This window comes from Oculina patagonica, chromosome 6 (genome assembly GCF_052425735.1).
Source record: "Oculina patagonica isolate OP01 chromosome 6, crgOcupat, whole genome shotgun sequence".
Lineage (NCBI taxonomy): Eukaryota > Metazoa > Cnidaria > Anthozoa > Scleractinia > Oculinidae > Oculina > Oculina patagonica.
In genome coordinates, this window is record NC_135763.1 from 27,630,999 (window position 1) to 27,646,777 (window position 15,779).

General features: G+C 38.3%; 1 protein-coding gene across 1 annotated transcript; it reads right to left on the bottom strand.

Annotated features, from left to right (window-relative positions):
* Window positions 1-3,309: 3,309 nt before the first annotated feature.
* Window positions 3,310-5,984, bottom strand: LOC144658337 (perlucin-like protein). The gene is made up of 4 exons (XM_078518759.1): window positions 5,945-5,984; window positions 5,494-5,822; window positions 4,074-4,155; window positions 3,310-3,878 (listed from the first exon to the last, which is right to left on the bottom strand). The coding sequence occupies exons 2-4, from the start codon at window positions 5,686-5,688 to the stop codon at window positions 3,451-3,453; spliced, it is 705 nt and encodes a 234-aa protein (XP_078374885.1). The 5' UTR covers window positions 5,689-5,822; window positions 5,945-5,984; the 3' UTR covers window positions 3,310-3,450.
* Between the last annotated feature and the right edge of the window lie 9,795 nt (window positions 5,985-15,779).

The window sequence follows — 15,779 nt, forward strand, 5'->3', positions numbered from 1 at the left end:
CGGAACCAGATGAGTACAGACGATTAAGTCATTTGAAAGATATGGATACCACGGTTCGGATGACGTTTTTGGTAACGAGAAGTTCAATATATTTTGCCGCCTACAGTAATCCTGGCAGTTGTTAATTAACAAAGAAAATTAATTACCTCACGTAATTTAACGAGACAATTTGACACTTTGCTAACGTTCAGTGTAAGGAATTTCCATACTTATCCGGATAAATTTGAAAACGGAGTTTTCACTTCGAAAACGGGTAAAATTTTGTCCATACATAGTTTCTGTTGCAAGGCACGAACAGAGCTATTGTTATGCTTATTATATTAAACCTTTTGTTGTTGTTTTTTTTTTGATTGTTTTTTCGACAGAGCCCACATGACTGTTCTCCACTTTGGCGACCGTTTTCAAAAAGCTTCGCTTTCGTTGACCGAAAACGCCGTTTTGGTGTTGACGATTGGCCTATCCAGTGAAAACAAAAATATGCGTTTTTAAATTTATCCGAGTTAGTGTGGACGGGGCCCAAAAGTAAAACAATGCATTCTTGTAGACCGATAAAAACATTAATTGCAAACCCACTAACAGGGCATTTTTTGCGAAATATGAAAAAGATAAGTGCCTTTTTTGTTTGTTTGTATTTATTTGGCTTGTCACAAGTCACTTTGGATTAAGAAAGAAATTTCAAATTCAAATTATAAATGGATCGAATTCTGCTGATAAATAGGAGGATCAATAAACACTGAGAACAACATTCGATAATTCTAGACGTAAATAAAATGCGTTGAGAAAATTGGCTGGCTTTGAAAGTCACTGCAAGGTGATTTTGATGGATCCGAGTAAGTGTAAACTCGTGCTTTCATCCATAAAAATACAAATCAGGGCCTTAATCGCCCTTTTCGACCAAAAAAAGAAAAATATGAGAGTTCTTAAAGGCCTAGGCTCACTCAGCGTTCGTGAAAATAATTTAAATTGGCTACGATAATTATGTGCACGCAAATGTGAAGACGATCTGACTCAACAATTGCGAAAGTGCGCCATATGAAAATATATTATCACTACACAAAATTATTGCTCTGGTTAGTATTTATAAGTATAAGCAGCCCAAATGTGACGTTTTGAAGAGAAAGTGAAACTGTCAAATAATAACAAGTTAGTTTTCTTTTGTTTGTAAGTGCGCATGGCAGTCTTAGCAGGGCTTAGTTGATTGCATTGTGGGCGCCTGTGGCGTAGACAATTCTTCAGGACAACAATAATTGAAAAAAAAAAGATATTTATATTTTTAGCAGAATTTTTTTTTTGTAACATTCATGATGTTTCGAGGTTTGTCTGCCTGTTTAAAATTATCCAATACCGCAAATCACAAGTAGCAAAACAAAGGCGTGGCAACAATTAATCCTTAATTTATCCTAAATACTTTCCATACTTTTTAGACCCAAAACGCATACTATTTTTATTTCGCTGTCATTACTGACATTTTTATTACCTTATGAAATGTTGAAATTTAAAACTTACGGTATACCTTTACTGCAAAAGTCATATATAAACTTGGCTTCACTTCATTGTTGTGTTATTGTTGTTGTTTTCAATGTATTTTACATAGAACAAATAAACAATAGCTATATAGCCTACAGTTAAAACGAAATTATGGAGTGACATTTGTCCACGGACATTATCTGTTCCTAAAATTTTCAAGGACAAATATCACTCCATATTTGTGTTTATTATCCTTCAAATATTTTTACGCAACGCTGCTCCTTTTGGGATACCTTTCCTCCAAGGATTTAAATGTCGGAGTAATAGGCTATTTCCGAGTTACCCTTTGCATCTGTTTCAAAACGAGTCTACGTGCAAAACCATTCAAATGAAAATGAGTTTGATTTGCATGAAAATGGACATATAGGTGAAACTCATTTTCGTATAAATGGTTTTGCACGTAGACTCGTTTCGAAACAGAGGCGAACGGCCTTACATTCTTTTCGCCGCCTGGATTGTTCTTTGAGTTTCTGTAATTCATCTTCAACAAGCTGAAGATAGTTCAGTCCTTCAAAACTTTTGTAATTATAAAGCTCAAAAACAGTTTTGAAGCGTCTCGACTCAAATTAAATGAAGCTTGAAAATATGCCAGCTTGTGCCAGCAAGAAAACGGCGCGAACAGTTGAATGGTTTTCAGTTCTGGTTGGCTGGCTTCGTTAACAACTTGTTTCTAATTGGTCCAACGCAACGGGCTAAAATATATTTGATCCCGCTGAATTCCCCATTTTAGCGCGCAAAATACGCCACAATGCCCGCTAAAATGATAATAATAGAGGATAATGCCCGAGGCGGTAGGTCATTATATCTTTTGGGAAATATTGTCATTGTTTTATTAATTATATCTTTGGCATGCATATTTTTATAAATTACGCGCAGGTGAATATTGAATCTAATATAAGAGCGCTCTGTATGACGGAACTAAAAATAGCAGCACTATGCAATCCTTGTCGTGGAGCCCCAACAAAAAAGTAAGAGAAGGAGACCAAAGAAAACGTGGAGAAGAAGTTATACTTATACGAAGATGCTAATCAGACATTTTCATTGCGGACAGCTGGAGAAAGTGGGCAACGTTGCAGGACTCTCGTTGATGGACTATCAACCAGGTAGAGTTAGACGACAAAAGTAAAGAGAGGGTAAGGAACTTGGGTTTGCTTGTTTTGTGTTCGAGACTGGCCAGCGTCCAAGTGCTTATTATTAACCAATGGCGTGACTGCAAACTACATACAAAACATAGATCACGGCAGCAAGATATCTCCACCTTCAAGTTTATTTGCAACTTTTCATACACTGTTGTTTGAACGTGCAAAGGCAAGACGAGGGCTTTATATTATCCGACAATATTGACTAAAGAACCAACAATACTTAGTGGTGCTACAATCCTTTTAAAAAATTATCCCGTCTGCAGTTCTTTCACAGGATAATTTAATAAGTCTGCCTCGTGCAGCTCCCAAACTTTGCCGTTCAACAATTCCATTTCTATTTCAATATCAGTTTATCGATTTTAGGTTATTGTTAGTGCCATTCTTGTTAATGTAACTATATTACTTGACCAATTGGGCTCGAGAATACTCCTCGTTAGGATGTTTAGCCTTGAAAGAAAGTCATCGTTTTATGCAATACTAATGTTGGCCTCAGCTATTAAAAAAACGATACCCCTTGTACTTTACTTATGGAGAAAAAGTTTCACAAATATATTCAAGTGAACAGTCACACCTGAAATCATTACACTCTCCATTATAACAATTAATGGTAAAGTCTCCTATCTAAACGGATTCCCTTGCTATGCGGCCACAGTTTTGATAAACAACGCCAACCCCCCATTACGTTCCTTGAGGATATTATATCGAGGCCTGTTATTGAAATTTATGATTAAATACATTCATACACTCACTTTTGCTAGAAACGATACCCCTGACCTTTAACTTAAGGCGAAACCTTCTCGCAAATATATCCCAGTGCCAAATCGCATTCTAAATCATTCCACTCCCCAGTAAAATTGTTAAAGTTATAGCCTCCCAGCAGAAAAGATCCCTTTGCTATATGGCCACAATTTTGATAACCGCCCGAGTTGTTGGGATTGCCATCTCTCCAGTTGTTGTAGTTTGTCAGTAAGCTGCCATCTGTCCACATCCACTTGCCTTCCTCCACCTGGTCACTCAGTCCGATCCAGTAAGTCACTGCAGATGCCGTGAAGAATGTAGCCATCAAGAAATCGTGCTCCTCTGCTGACTCGATCTTTATCAGTTCTGCTCCAAGACTCTTACACTTTGCTGCTGCGTTGTTCCAGGTCTCAGGCTCAGTGAATAACTTGTAACATGAACCAACAAGTGACCCTGTTCCTGGAATGTAGCCTTAAGAAGATATCAAAATTAATTTGTTTCTTTCATCATCTCAAATGCTGTCATTAGACGCCACATTGATATAAAAGCGGGCTTTCAATAGGCCTAATACTATTTGACATTTATTCACGAATATTGTTTCTTTATTTTTGTCTTGTTTTTTTTTTTCTTTTGTGTCAAGGGATACCAAACAAAAAAGGAACGTACCTAATTCACAGACACATCGGTAGCCTTTCGTTGTGAACCCAGCTTGACAGGTTAATGGACATGGGCTACTGTCGCAGGAATTCTAAGAAATACCATCGATAGAAACAATGAACATAAACTCGTAATAACAAAAAATCATCATCCAAGCCAAAAAAAAAGCAAAATACATAAACAAGACGTTATTCAGTATTTGTGGAGAGTATTAAAAGTTACATTACTGGCATTAAATTTTCAATTGCAATGCCTAACATGCAACATAACTGGAAAATTAACTAATTAATTTTAAACCAAACGAGAAGGAAACCAAATTAACCAAAAGGACGAACTGCAACAAGCTTTGACATTCTCAAGAAAAAAATAGTAAGCCATTACACAATCAACATTTAATAAAAATTCATGAAAGAAGAGACAATAAAATATCATACGATTAGCGTTACAATTAGCCAGAGTTAACATAAAGCAAAAAATAGGTTTTAGTGTAATGGTTTTATCCTTGGGATAAAATACTTAAGTACGGACGGACAATCAAGTGCCCAGATATTATTAGGTGTGGGGCTCCAGTAGCTCGCGGGAAATATGCTATTGCAGATAACTATTGCGTAAAAAAGGTCAAATATGAGAAATGCTACAGAACATTAATAGACAATCTTCTATTTTCAGGTCTGTGCGGTATTCCGTAGCCGAGTTATCCTTCCAAATCTTCCACACAAATTTATAGAGCTCAGTGACGTGTGTGAATGCCATGAAACATCTGAAATTCATTGCTGCTACAAAAAGCGATCAGTTTGCCCTCAGGATCTAGTAAAACATTCACATAAACACTTCTTGTAATACCTCAACCGTTCAGATTGCTTAAAATCACAGGTTAAGTCAATTTTTTAAACATGCGTGACAGCCTTCCGGCGGTCATCTTGATGTCGTGTGGCGTGAAATTGAAATGCTCTACTTTAAAGACGAAGGGCGCTATCAAGCTGAAATCCTTTAACAAGATATACATTTATCACGTCCAACAGCTAATGAAAGATGAAAACCCAGGACCTTGCGTTTTTGGATTTGAGAATTTTTAAGGCGTAACGTGAAAATAAAGAATAACCAGAATAGTTGCCAAGTTAAAATGGCATGGGCGACTGTAGTGAAAAAAATTGTAGCAGATCAGGCAAAAATAAGTATTATACCTTTTTTCATTTCTTTTGGTATTGACAAAATCTGGTCATTGTACGTTAAGTCTCCAATTGTGTATTGCTTGATGAATAACATATTGTTGCCATTGGGAGATTTTGTATTTAAATTTCTTAGGAATTCCTGAATTAATGTTAAGTATTTCACGTCATAAATACGGTGAAAGAGTAACAAACAAACTTTACTTTTAATGTCAACACGATTATTGATTATTATTCTACGCTTGGAATTGGTTACTTACCAAAACGTGTCGGTAGGTGTAACCTTGTTTGGGCACAAAATCGCTGCTGGAGATTTGCAAATGGGTGCGATTGTTTAAATCACACGATGGCATATCGCTGACTATTGGGCCGTAGTTGTAGGACACGCAGTTGGGTTCCCGGTAGCAGCGTAATTCGCATGTTATTTGGCTCTTAACTTTCATACTTCTGATCATGTGATTTTCGAGAAACTTGTCCTTTGTTTCCGGTTGGAAATGAATGGTTCTGCAGTCATCTGAAAGAGCTAGTTTTGACACACAAATGTTAACATTGGGCTTATTAATAAACTAACTCTGTTATCCTTGAGTGTCTAAATCTGAGCAGCTGTTGAAAAATACCATTGATGTCTGTGCAGTAAATATTTTGTTTGAATGTACATTTTTAATAAAAACTCAAATTACCCAAATACATGTGTACAGCGTTTTCCTGCACCACTTTTTTACGATATTCGAAAGACTTTTGATCGTTTTTCAAGGATTTTCAAAGATAAATAAACAGCAACCAAAATTAAACTCCGTGTTCGTAGATATTTATCAATGAGATTCATTATTTATAGCCATAGTTTTCGAGTTTCATCTTTCTTATTCTGTTGTACATTTTTTATTTAAGCCAATATGCAAATGTTTTATCACATTTAGGAGATTCGTCATAATACACAGAGTCCACTGTCGAGTTTTTTTTAAATCAAAAAAGGTGAATAATGAATGCATTTAACTCAATGCATTTTCACTCAACCGGCTTTATATATGTAAAAGGAACGTCGAATTCAAGCCTAAGGTACTACTGAAGGCGTGGAAAATAGAGCAATTACAGTAATTTTTACGATCAATTTGTTGAAAGACTTTATTAAATATTTTAGTATTCTTTTTAAATAGTTTTGAGCAAAATAAACAAAATGAAGATAGAATAAATTGATAACATATCGGGAAATTAAGATTGGGATAGCGATAACTTTGAAAAACAAATTTAAAAATCGGCAACTTGTTACATATCGGTAAAGGGTGATGAAATTAACACTGAATTTGTCGCTTTCTTCACCTGGTAAAAGCATTAAAGTTTGTAACTACACACGGAGTGTTTTCTCGTGTAATGAATTATATTCCGAAAAATGGGAAAATGTGGCATAGTTTTACCTACCTGCATTCGCTGTAGCAATCAAGAGAATCACGACATATGGTTTTAACTTTGGCATCTTCCCCAAAATAACCTTTGACATCAAAGCTGTTTTAGAATCACATCAGTAATGAAGATCAAGTCATTTTAAAGATATGGATACAACTGATGATGTTTTTGGTAATTGGAAGATCAGTTAGTTTTGCCACCTATAGTTGTCACCTGCTAAATGTTGACAATAAACAAATGGTAAAGAAAATTAAAAACCGCACATAAAATAACGAAACAATTTAACACTTCACTAAAGCTTAGTCTAATAATAAAATTATTAGTACCGAGAAAGTAAAACAAAATGATTTCTTGTATATCAATTAAAATCGTTAATTGGGAATCCAATAATTCGGGAATTTTTGCAAAATATGAAATAGAGAATTGTTTTTCATTCCTTTGTTTGTTGTTCGGTTTGTTTTATTTTCATGTTGGTTGTTTGTTTGTTTTTTCGTTAGTTTGTCACAAGTCTTCTCGGAATAAGAAAAAAACCTTCAAAACCAAGCTATAAATGGGTAGAATTCCTGCTAATAAAATGGGGGATTACTTGTCGAGTTATTTGGGTCTAAAGTACTCTTCGGTGAACTACACGTGTTTGCTTCAAGACGCCATCTTTAATAACCCACATGCATTGCGTTCTAACTGTAACGATACTTCATGTAAGTTAACACAACATTAATAAACGCTCACACACCGACAACGACATTCGATCATTCTTAACGTAAAAAATAAAATGCGTGGGGTCCCTGGCAAAAGCAAATTGGCTGGCATTGAAAGTCATTGCACTTTGACTTTAATGAAACTGGGTAATAAGCAGTCAAGATCATGCTCCATTTGCAGTTCGGCTGTTCTTTTGCAATTCTCGTGTTATTTTCATCCGTAATACTACAGAGCAGGGCGTTTTTCGTTGATGAGCGATATATTCACTAAATGCAGACCAGAAAATGTAAAAAAGAAATACGAAACCTCTTGAGCAAGCGCAACACAAGAATATGCAGATGAAGGCAGCAGCACGTCAGAATGTGGATCAGAAACCGAGTCTGAAGATTCCATCTTTGTCACTGAACGAGTTGGAGTGGTTAATAGTAATGCTAGCCGTTCATCTTTCATGGTACCACTTATGTTCCATACCGAGTATGCACCTACTATCACAACTCAGTTGGATACTGGGGCAACGTGCAGTGCAATGTCCTACAACGATCTCCTAAACATATTGCAGAACGGGGATGTCAAGTTGGGGCCCCCTGGTGGAAAGATAAGATTGTACGATGGGCGTGTGGTTGAGTCATTAGGATCCTACACCTTTACCGTGAGCTTAAACAGTGGCCCGAAATGCAAGATACCCTTTGACATCTTGGAAAGGGCACCTTGGCCAATCATTGATGGCAACACTTGCATTAAACAAGGCTGGATATCCCTAGGCTCAGGCCAGTATATACACTCATCGAACAGCAAAGAGTATGAACCTCTCTCATTTGACAAACTCATGTTTTCACTGGATTGGGCTGTTTACCAGGTGAATATCATATAGAAGTAGATCCAGACATCAAACCTGTCCAGCATGCTCCTCGACGTGTTCCAGTGCCTCTCAAAGCAAGGCTAAAGGAGAAGATTGCTGAAATGGAAAAACAGGGTATCATTGTGAGAGAAACCGAGCCAACAGATTGGATAAGCAGCCTAGTAGCCGTGCAGAAACCTGGAAAGCTACGGGTGTGCATTGATCCAAGAGATCTCAATCGAGCTATAAAAAGGCCAAAGTACCCGATGCCCACAGTCGAAGAAGTGTTACCAAAGCTAGCCAATGCTAAAGTATTCACGGTCTTGGATGCAAAAGATGGGTTTCATCAAGTGAAGCTCGACAAAGAGAGCTCCCTACTTACGACATTCTGGACCCCATTTGGTCGGTACCGATACTTGAGAATGCCGCAAGGTATCAGCAGTGCACCTGAAGAATATCAGCGTCGTCAGAATGAGGCTCTCTCAGGATTAGATGGTGTAGAGGTAATTGCAGATGGCATCCTGTGTTATGGCAGCGGAGAAACCATCGAAGATGCTCTAGCAGATCATGACAGCAACTTACTAAACCTGCTGGATCGTGCACGTGAGGTGAACTTGAAGTTGAACAAGAAGAAGCTGCGTTTAAGGTTGGATCAAGTCCCTTACATGGGACATCTGTTCACTTCAGAAGGACTCAGACCAGACCCCCCAAAAAGTGGAAGAAATTGTAAACATGCCACGACCAGACGACAAAAGAGCTGTTCAGCGCCTTCTAGGATGTGTCACCTACCTCTCAAGATTCATGCCAACCCTCTCTGAAGTGTCGGAACCTCTGCGCAAGCTAACAGAGAAGAACAACTTGTTCATGTGGGAAAGTCAGCAAGAAGAAGCATTTCAAACTATCAAGAATATGATCAGCTCCACGCCAGTCCTCAAGTACTATGACGTAGTTAGAGAGACCACTATCCAGTGTGATGCATCCGAGTCCGGCTTAGGGGCCACTCTTCTCCAGGACGGACAACCAGTGGCTTTTGCTTCAAGGTCACTGTCAGCAGTGGAGCGTCGTTACGCTCAAATCGAAAAAGAATGCTTGGTTATTAGTCTTCGCGTGCACTCGTTTCAATCAGTACCTGCAGGGTCGAGACCTGACAACAGTGGAGACAGACCACAAGCCACTGGTACCTATACTTCAGAAGTCTTTACATTTAGCACCTAAACGGTTGCAGCGGATGCTCCTTCGCTTACAGAAGTTCAATCTTCATGTGAAGTACCTTCCGGGATCGCAGATGTATATCGCAGATATGTTAAGCAGAGCATATCTTCGAGTGGATCACAGCAAAGATGAAAACGTCCCAGAGTATCAATTCTTCCAGTTGAGACAAGAGCAGCAGTTGTTTCAAGAGATCGCTGACATTAACCAAGTTGATTACATGCGCCTATCAGAGGGTACTCATCAGCAGATCAAACAGTGCACAGTTGCAGATGCTGCATTGCAAAGTCTCATGAATACAATAATGACAGGTTGGCCACAGACCAAAGAGGAAGTTCCCGTCTGCAACCATGAATACTGGAACTACAAAGAAGAGTTAACAGTCCAAGATGGAGTCTTGTTCAAAGGAATAAAAGTGATTGTTCCCACCCCTATGAGACCTCAAATGATTGCAAGAGTTCATTCCAGCCACCTTGGTCCTGATGCTTGTGTACGCCGAGCTCGCGATGTGTTATTCTGGCCTGACATGGTGGGACAAATCAAGGATCAAGTCCAACGCTGTGAAGTGTGCAATGACTTCTTAGCCAGACAACAAAAGGAGCCACTGATGACGCACAAGATTCCCGAAACTCCTTGGTCAAAGGTGGGACAAGATCTCTTCACTGTAGGTGGTGAGAACTATTTAGTAACTGTGTACTTCTACAGTGATTATTTTGAGCTAGATCTGTTAGCTGATACTAGTACTACTGCAGAATCAGTGATCAAAGCAACCAAGTGCCACTTTGCACGTCATGGTATTGCTGACATGGTGACCGACAATGGGCCACAGTATTCCAGTACGCTCTTTACTAAGTTTGCTCATGAATGGGAATTCTAGCATATTACCAGCTCACCTTTACATAGTCAAAGCAATGGGAAATCTGAGTCAGCAGTAAAAATTGCGAAGAATCTTGTAAAGACAGCAAAGCGAGATAACAAAGATCTGCAAATGTCGTTGCTCGAGTGGCGTAACACACCTGACAGCAATGGATTGAGCCCAGTCCAAAAGCTGATGTCTCAACGGACTAGAACCACCATCCCAACAACTGAAACGTTGCTCAAGCCCGAGGTTGCTGATGGAGTTTATGACAACATCAAAAGGAAGAGGCAGCAGGCCAAAGCAGCATTTGACAAGCATGCAACACCTCTGCCAGAGCTCCAAGTAGGAGAACCAGTACGGCTTCAGCCGACAAACCCGAAGGCTCCATGGGAGAAGGGATCATGTGTTGCAAAAGTCGGGCCACGCTCTTTCCTTATTGAAACAGAGAGCGGAGGCCTGCTCAGACGGAATCGTAAGTTCATCCGTCAAGATCCTAGTCAAGCACCAGTCATATCTGAGAACACCCATAGCAGTGCAAAGAACCAGACCTCTGCCGTTATGGAGTCACCACCTACCTGGGAAGATTCGTATGTGAAACAGTCACAGGCAATGACGCAGAGTTGTGAAAGCCCTCAGCCAAGGGTCACTACAGCAGAACATGCGGAGACTCTACAACCACAGCAGACCGTTACTAGGTGCGGGAGAACCAGTGTTCGCCCATCGAGACTCAAGGACTTTGTGACGTAGAGACAGTGAACTTTGGCGATGAACTCACGTTGAACTGAAAACATTGTTGAGTTTTAATCAAAAAAAAAAAAAAAAAAAAACAATCCTTCAGACATTTGTTCTTACGCTTTGAAGACTGTGGACAGTTTCTTCTGATTATATGATTAACATTTTTGAGCTTGTTTGTATATTTTCCAGTTTTCTTTTCGTTGTATAAAAAGGGAGATGTTTGGGGGGAGCGGGGATGGCGCAGTGGTGAGAGCACTCGCCTCCCACCAATGTGGCCCGGGTTCGATTCCCGGACCCGGCGTCATATGTGGGTTGAGTTTGTTGTTGGTTCTCGTCCTCGCTCCGAGGGTTTTTCTTTGGGTTCTCCGGTTTTCCTCCCTCCGCAAAAATCAACACTACTAAATTCCAATTCGATCTGTACAGTCCTACGTCTTATACATGAGCCTCTGGCTCGGACACTGAGGATAACCTCGTCCCGCGTATGGACTTAAAAATTGTATTTACATTTTTTTTTTTTTTACATATGAAGTACTTTGCAAGGGTCTCCCATGATCCTTGGCGGTCGTCATTAAACGCATGGCTTCGTTCTAGTGTGTGTGTTTTATGGTCAGTCGCCTCCACTCTTCGAGATTTCATAGCTTCAAACAGACTAGGCTCACTCATGCAGCTTTCACGAAATCAATTTAAATTGGCTGCTACATGTGTACGCAATTGTGGGAACGATCTTACATGTACTTAACAATTGCGAATGTGTGCCTATTAAAATAAATTCACACGAGGCAAATTATTATTTTTGTTTTGTATTTGTTAGTAAGCAGACTAAGCTGGACATTTTGAGAAGGAGGTGAAACTGTCAAAAAATAACCCCTTTTTTATTTATTTTGTTTGGAAAGTCCGCATGACAGTCTCAACAGCAGTTTTTTAGTTGATTGTATTTCGGGCTATAGAGCAAATAGGCTTCTTCCGATATATTAAAATTCAGCTTGTTAACGAGGCCTAGAGGACACAAACAAAATAAATTTTACAAGCATGTTTATTTATTACTTTTGTTTGTGTCCTCTAGACCTCGCTACCAAGCTGAATTTTGATATATCGAAAGTAGCCTGTTGCTCCTCCTGAGCACCTGTGGTGTAGACTATCCTTCAGGACAACAATAACTGAAAAAATAAAAAAATTTCAAATTTTTTTAGCAGTTATTTTTTTTCTAACAATCATAACGTTTCAAGGTTTGTCTACCAGTTCAAATCTCTCTAATACCGCATCTTAATTATAGCAAAACAAAGGCGTGACAACTTTTATGAAAAAAAAACAATGCCAACAAATCCAAAGATTATATCATATACTTCCAACACTTTTGAATAAACAGTTTTTATTATTTCAAAAGTTGGTAAACCCTGCAAAACAAACCCTTCAGAATCGCGATTGTTTTCGTGATTGCTTTTTTTGCTAGTTACCAAAGTTTTAAAATTTGAAACTTAAGTGGAACCACAAGCGTAACAAGTAGCATTACTGCAAAACTTTAGATATAAACGTAGCTTCACTTCTTTGTTTTGTTGTTGTTGTTGTTGCCGTTTCAATGTGTTTAAAGGACAACCTTCACCTGATATGCTTTGCGACCGTTTGTTTTTGTTTTGAAAAGTTTGCTCTTGTCGGGAGTTTAATTTAAAATGCTTATAGCAAGCTAGGGGCATCGTGGATGATTATGGATGAAAACGAAACAGTCATAAATGTTATATGCTTCACAAAATTTAAAGTATGAACAGGAGTTGATGTTACTTCCTCCGTATTGTCCGTAAAAGCAGAAACGATTAAACATTTGGACAAGATTGCGTGACGATTTACAAAAAGCATGTTCATTACAACAAGGGTTGAAGAACTTCACATCGTTTTCTTTCAGATTTTTCACCATTTTGATGATGACTCTTGAAACAGATTTTGCAATAAAAGCACTTGAAATAGTGACTGTTACTCCATTGTACTGTAAGCACTTAGTGACAGATTTTCCTAAAAACGGGTGTAAATGCTCACGTCAATATAATGATGACCTTTTGAACGCTGGAAACTAGGCAATTATTATCGAGCTACCATACACAGGAGCGAAGACTGTTTATCATGATGTACAAATTTCGCGAATCATCACTTCCATATCAATGTAACCATTTTATGATTTTTCTAGCTGTAAGAAGAACTTAAGATCTCTGAGAGTCGTAAAAGCATGAAATTCGATTTCAGTGTATGACAAAGGCCGGGACAGTGTAATACTGCAAAGCGGCCAAACAAACGCATTTTGATTTAGTCGCGTTACTTGATTTACATTTATCCATGTACATCTTTTATTTTTGAAGGTTTTTGTTTGCACTGTAAAGAAAAAATTGGTCAAAATTCGAATGACTTAAATACAAAATACGAGGTAAAGTTTTCTATTTTTTAAAACAAAATAAATATTTGGTCGCATTGTGTAAATAAACGCGAGTCGCCGTCGAAATATTTTTTCTCAAAGACGTCTTGCTTTTTAAGCAAGACGAAAACACAAGTGCTTAACTGAACTGAAAACTAAGATTTATTTTCACAAAAAGCTTACAAATGTCTTAACTGGAAAATTATTACGTCCTGTTCAAGTGTTCAATAATCGTGACTTGAGAAAGAACTTTTAATTATGCGTGGGAACACGTGTCGCTGATTGGCTGTTTTTAATTGCAACTAATCGTGCGTGTCCGTACGGAGTCCGTTCTTGCAGCTGATCATTGTTTTCTACATTACAGCGAACGATTATCGATCCCGAACCATTCCCTTGGGATTGCTAACAGCTTTTTTCATATAACAAAGAGTCTAATGCGCATGCGCAAAGCGCACGCAAGCATTAGACTCAAAAATCGATTGTAAAACAGTCAAATCACTTTAATCGAAAAGTGCGTCAACTAGTTAGCTAAAAACAAGGATGGAAGAAGATTGAAGCAGCTCAACTCGCCCTTACATAAAATGGGGGTGGGGGGGGGGGGGGGGGGAATGCAACTTTCATATATGAAAATTATCCCTTGGCACGCAATGCATCTGGGGTGAATGTGGGACAGTTACTTAGGAAGAGGATGAAAATGTATGAGTGACAAACAGACAAATAAAGAGAAGGTCTCTTTTTCTACTTGAATCACAACCATTGTACCTGGTGTTCGTTTGGTATCCACAAAGTCATGGCTCACAACCAAAAATAATAAAAAAAAGTGTCACAAAGTTGAATTGTTTTGAACTTCAGGCTTCGACTTTTTCATGGTCTAAGCTGCCCACTCTAGACGCACACGTTCCCATAAACGTCTTGGCCAGGTCTGATTTTGGATGTAAATGTACACATATAGGTCATAGGTTTTAATTTTAATAATACCGAAAAGTGATGGAATATGGTTGGGGGGGGGGGGGGGGGAGGTTAAAAGGAACCCCCTAAGGTTTACGTTTAATCAACGCACAGCGAAATTATTAATTTTTGCTAAAAGCCGTTAGCCTACAGACGACATATTTTTGGGCGTTGTGATTGGTTACACGAGCAGCAAGATAGGCTCATCTTGGCCGATTGGGATTGTCCTAGATATTCCTGCAAATATTCTCATTATTCAAACTTGTCAATAAATTAATTTTATCAATTTATTTTAACGTTTAATCTAATCTCGACAAAGAAGTTCTTGCGGTCGTTCGTGACTTAAACTGGAATCCTTCAGGTTACAATAAAAAAGTCATTTATTTTTTAATTCATGGCTTTATTAAATTGTCCATATAATAAATCCGTGTTGGCCAAGCTTGCTCGGTCAAAATGGCGAGACATTGACTTTGGTTTTCTTTCTTTTTTTTCTTATTCTTTTTTGCGTCTGTTTATGGACCTTGCCTTCGTTTCGGTCCATAAACATGCAAAAAAATAGAAAAGGAATTTGGCCAAGATCTCACCATCTTGACCGAACAAACTTGTTCAATAACATTTATTTGCTACACGTATGTTTCTTTACAATTAAATTTCTTTTCATCCTTACCTCAACTTGTGATATTTTAGATACTAGACAAACTATTTGTCCGTTCTAAAAAAAGTGCTAGAATAAACTTGTTTGACTCATCCAGTAATCAAGAAGCATATACCGTCACTTAACGTGCAATCGGACTCGATTGGCGCCAAGTTAATCAAAACTGAACTCTTTTAACAACTTTGAAATTTAAAGAGCCTTTAATCCAGTATGTGATAAAAAAGTAATAAAATTATTGTTACCAAAAGCCTAGAATTGTAACAAGTTACAAGTTATAAAACAACGAACATTGGTAACTTGTAATTTAAGCGTAAATGGAAGTGGAGACAATTATGATACGACTAGGGCTACAATGCTAGAGTTTGGTAGACTTAACAATAACGCTCCTATTCTGCTCTCTGAACTTTCATACTTCTGATCAAGTGATTTTCCAGAAACTTGCCCCTTGTTTCGGGTAGGAATTGAATGGTTCTGCATTCATCTGAAAGAGCTGGTTTTGACAGAAAAGGTATTAACATCGGTTTGTTGCTAAACTAACTCCGATATTGTCGAGTGTGTATATATTTGAGCAACTTTCAGCAAAAATTACCTTCGAGGTCTCTGCACTCAACGTTTTTTTCATTGCAGACTTGCTAAAAATTCAAATTACCCAAACGTTTATACACAGTGTCCACACCCCTTTTTTTCCTACATCAGACACTCTCAGAGATCTTTAACATTAAAAAACAGCAAAGTTCATGTTTACAACCAGGAATCAACAAGGACCATAACTTGTGGCCTTAGTTTTGCGAGCTCCATCTTTTT